The 4,269-nt window shown below is 35.2% G+C and overlaps 1 protein-coding gene across 1 annotated transcript; it reads right to left on the reverse strand.

Moving 5' to 3' along the window:
* Positions 1-3,069: 3,069 nt before the first annotated feature.
* Positions 3,070-4,011, reverse strand: LOC102502850 (olfactory receptor 8H1-like). The gene has a single exon (XM_006156270.1). It carries the CDS (start codon positions 4,009-4,011, stop codon positions 3,070-3,072), a length of 942 nt encoding a protein of 313 aa, XP_006156332.1.
* Between the last annotated feature and the right edge of the window lie 258 nt (positions 4,012-4,269).

A 4,269-nucleotide genomic window follows, 5' to 3' on the forward strand; every position in this document is an offset into this window, starting at 1 on the left:
TGGTAAGCTACAGTTTCTAAACCAGAGAAATAGACATAAAGAAAAGCAAGGTAAGATTGTAGCCCATAAAATAATAACTAGAAAAATAGAAAGCGTTCATAAATACACAAAATGACATAGTGCATTTACAAGATGAGAGATGAGCTAAAACCCACATTATTAAACAATAAATGTTTACAAAATATATCTGAATGTGAAAAAAAATAAATACTAATGCATAAAAATGTAAGCTCTGGTAAACATGAATATTAAAACAAAAATGAATTATAATAATTTTGTGTAATACTGGTATATATTAAGGCAAAAATACCAAAATAAATAAAGTTGATAGAGTAAAATAATATTTTAAAGATTCAAATAAATTGTTAATTTTGAATTCATGTAAAATTATTAAACTACTGGAAACCAGCAGTTAGTGTAATGGCTATGTTGTGGACTCCCATGTAGTCGACCGCAGTTCATGTCCCGGACCCGGTGGCTTAAAACTCACGCCGGACGTGTGTGCGTGTGTGCCCAAGATCCCAAGAGAAGAATGGAGAAGAAGGGATTGTGGCGTGACCATCCCCCTGGGGGGTGATTTCTTGCTTTCTGTCTCTATGTCTCTCTCTGTCTGGCTGGCGAGCGCACGCGCCGTGTAGCAAAAACCTCTCCAAAAAAAAAAAATATTAAACTACTACCTACCAAAAAGAACATACACTTTAGTTTAAACATTCAAAGCATATTTAGGAAAAATAAGTGCAATTTTACAAATAAAATAGTTATGTTGCTTGAAATAAATTCAATCTAGTAACTTATAAAAGTTTAAAACAAAAACTAATCAAATGCCATCATATATAATACCTTCTTAAATAATCCTTAAATATCAAAAATTAAAATTGTAACTTTGGAGTACATGGAGTAAAACTTTTTTAAAAAAATAAAATTTAACACTTTAGCTGACTGAGGTATGGGATACCACAAGATCTGAATTCCTTATCAACTCTTGGCTTTACAAATTTCTCTATAAAGAACAAAGCAGGACCAGTCAGTGGTCTTGTGATTAGAATAACCTAATATGCTGATTCTACATGGTGATGGCATGGTTCAAGTCCTGGCCACTATGGTTTTAAAAAGCAGCCAGGTATATATGTGACTATGCCCAAAATCCCAAGGAGACAATGGAGGAGAAAGCACTGTAGTGTGACCATTCCCCCTGAAGTGTGCCTTTCTTCCTTTCTCTCATTCTGACTCTGGAGAGCACACACAATCTGTGGCAAATTAAAAAAGAAAAAATGTTAAAAGAATCAAATATTTAGCTCAATAATTTTTTTTAATAGCATTATAAACATATACAAATCAGAAGAAAATGATTAATTTTTTGAAATACAAAGAATTTCAACAAAAAAAACATTTACTAAAGCTTGTTGACAAATGACAGAAAGGAAGGGCTTAATGGAGACACACTAAGAGACATCAATGTAAGCAGATTTTTACCTTGGTGACTGTACAACATTTTAGGTCAAAACATTACAAGATGAAAGTCTTGATTTTACCTATGTGCCAAGAAGACATATCTCTTATAGAATTCAATGATAGGGAGATTGTCAAATGGTAAACTTTTAATTGGATACAGAAAACTGCAAAAGAGGACATAGGAAATGAGAGAAATGTTGTTTATATATGTATTATATATTCATACAGTTAATAATATTTTTTTGAGAGATTTTCGCTATAGGGCGCGTGCGCTCGCCAGACGGACAGAGAGAGACATAGAGACAGAAAGCGAGAAATCACCCCCCAGGGGGGATGGTCACGCCGCAATCCCTTCTCCTCCATTCTCCTCCCGGGATCTTGGGCACACACGCACACGCGCCCGGCGTGAGTTTTAAGTCACCGGGTCCGGGATGCGACAGTTAATAATATTGAAGTAGAAAAAAATCACGTATAATGGTCAATAATTATTAGTGTTTCTGCTTTCTTTAATATTTTCCAAACTTTTTTATTATTAACATATGCCATCTCCTAATAATTAATTTTTGTGATATTTTACTTTAAGTACAAAATTGTGACTACTGATTTTTCCTTTTTTTTGGAGAAATTTTCACTGTAGGGCACATGCGCTCGCCAGACAGACAGAGAGAAACATAGAGACAGAAAGCGAGAAATCATCCCCCAGGGGGGATGGTCACGCCGCAATCCCTTCTCCTCCATTCTCCTCTCAGGATCTTGGGCACGCACGCACACGCGCCCGGCTTGAGTTTTAAGCCACCGGGTCTGGGACGCGAACCGCGGTCAACTACGTGGGAGTCCAGCGACATAACCATTACGCTAACGGCTGGTTCCCATGACTACTGATTTTTAAAAATAATTTTTAGCTGTGTGGTTCTCAATTAAATTACCCAAAACTAAGAAAAAGACACAGTGCATTATAAATATTATAGGAATATAAATATTTTAATGAGAGTGACAGGAATTTATTGTTACTACTTTAAATGCTTAACATTCAACCTTTGATCAGATAGACCTGGAACTATTACTTACTTTCTGCAGTGAGAAAAGTGAGAATATTAGTTTCAGTTACTTATTAAGGGTTATACATCAAAAAAGGTAGCATATCTAGAATCTTAATCCTATACAGAGTTTGAGTCCAAAACAAGTGCTCCTGACCGCTCTGCTATGTTGTTTTTTCTAAGAATAATAAATGTAACGATATCTGAAACAGTTATCACCGTGCCAAAAATCTAGCTCTCTTCTACAATAAAATACTCTAAAACTGAAGTATAGGAGATTTGTATAATATAGATTTCAAAAATGACAACCATATTTTCTTATCTTGTTTATGAGTTGCCCTTATAAACACATACATTTGGTCTATAAATTTAAAACAGGTTTTATATTTCCCACTTTCAAAGTGAATTTCTAAGAAGATATTCTTTGTAATGTCTAAAATGGTTTTTGGTCTAATAAACTCAACAGAACTTTAAAAAAATGTAAAAATCCCTTGTTGAGAGAGAGAAAGAGAAAGAGAGACCAATAAAATCACCCAAAGGAAAGAAAGAAGAGTTTAAATGGCTAGCATCAATGTTATTTTCATTGCCTGGTGCCTTCTCTTTTCTTCATGATTCTAATGAGAGCATTTTTTACTTCTTTATTCCTAAGACTATAAATGATTGGGTTCAGCATAGGGATCACAATAGTATAAAAAACAGAAGCCACTTGATCCTTTCCTAAGGAGTAGGATTTTCTTGGTTTTAAATAAGTAAAAATCATAGTACCATAAAAGATGGTGACTCCCAGGAGATGGGAGGCACAAGTTGAAAAGGCTTTTTGCTTCCCTGAAGTGGAATTGATTTTCAGGATTGTAGAGAGGATGGACACATAAGATACAGATATTGTAATAAGAGATAATATTAGGGTGGAACCAGCAGCAATGAATATCATGAATTCAGTGATGTATGTGTCAGTGCAGGACAGAGCCAAAATTGGAGTTGTGTCACAGAAGAAGTGGTGGATTACATTGGAGTCACAGAAATGCAATTTGACCATGCAAAGCACACTGACCAAAGAGTCCATAAAACCAATCCCATATGACCCAGCAATAAGAACACAGCAGAGTTTTGTGGACATAATAATCGGGTAATACAGAGGCTTGCAAATAGCTACATAGCGATCATAGGCCATGGAAGAGAGAAGAAAACATTCAGTGGCACCCAAAAAGACAAAAAAGTACAGTTGTGTGAAGCAGCCTGTGAATGAGATATACTTAACAGAAGTCACTAAGTTCTCTAAGGTTTTAGGGGTGATGACTGTTGAGTAACTGAGGTCAAGAAATGACAGCTGAGTGAGGAAAAAATACATGGGAGTGTGAAGGTGAAGATCCAAGCGGATTATCAATATCATCCCTGCATTTCCCAGCACAGTAATGAGGTATATCAGGAAAAATACCATAAAGAGGACCAGCTGGATCTCTCTGGAGTCTGTCAAGCCCGTAAGGATGAAGTCAGGCACATTTGTGTTATTCCTTCCACCCATGCTGTGCAGTTGCTCTGTATGTAGAGAAATCAGAGTTGATACTAAGCTGGAATTACTTCAAAAAGGTTTTTCTTTATATGGACATTGTTCTATTTGTCTAATTAGTTTAATTATTTTAGAAATTGATATGGATTATACTATCTGGCTTAAAAAGAAAACCCAATTTATTGTCAAATATAAATTCAGGTACAAATTAGTTTTCAATTGAATAATAAAAACTAACATATGGCATGACACTGTTTGAAATGCGTTCCTTTA

The sequence above is a fragment of the Tupaia chinensis genome, unplaced genomic scaffold, assembly GCF_000334495.1.
Source record: "Tupaia chinensis unplaced genomic scaffold, TupChi_1.0 Scaffold000486_1, whole genome shotgun sequence".
Lineage (NCBI taxonomy): Eukaryota > Metazoa > Chordata > Mammalia > Scandentia > Tupaiidae > Tupaia > Tupaia belangeri.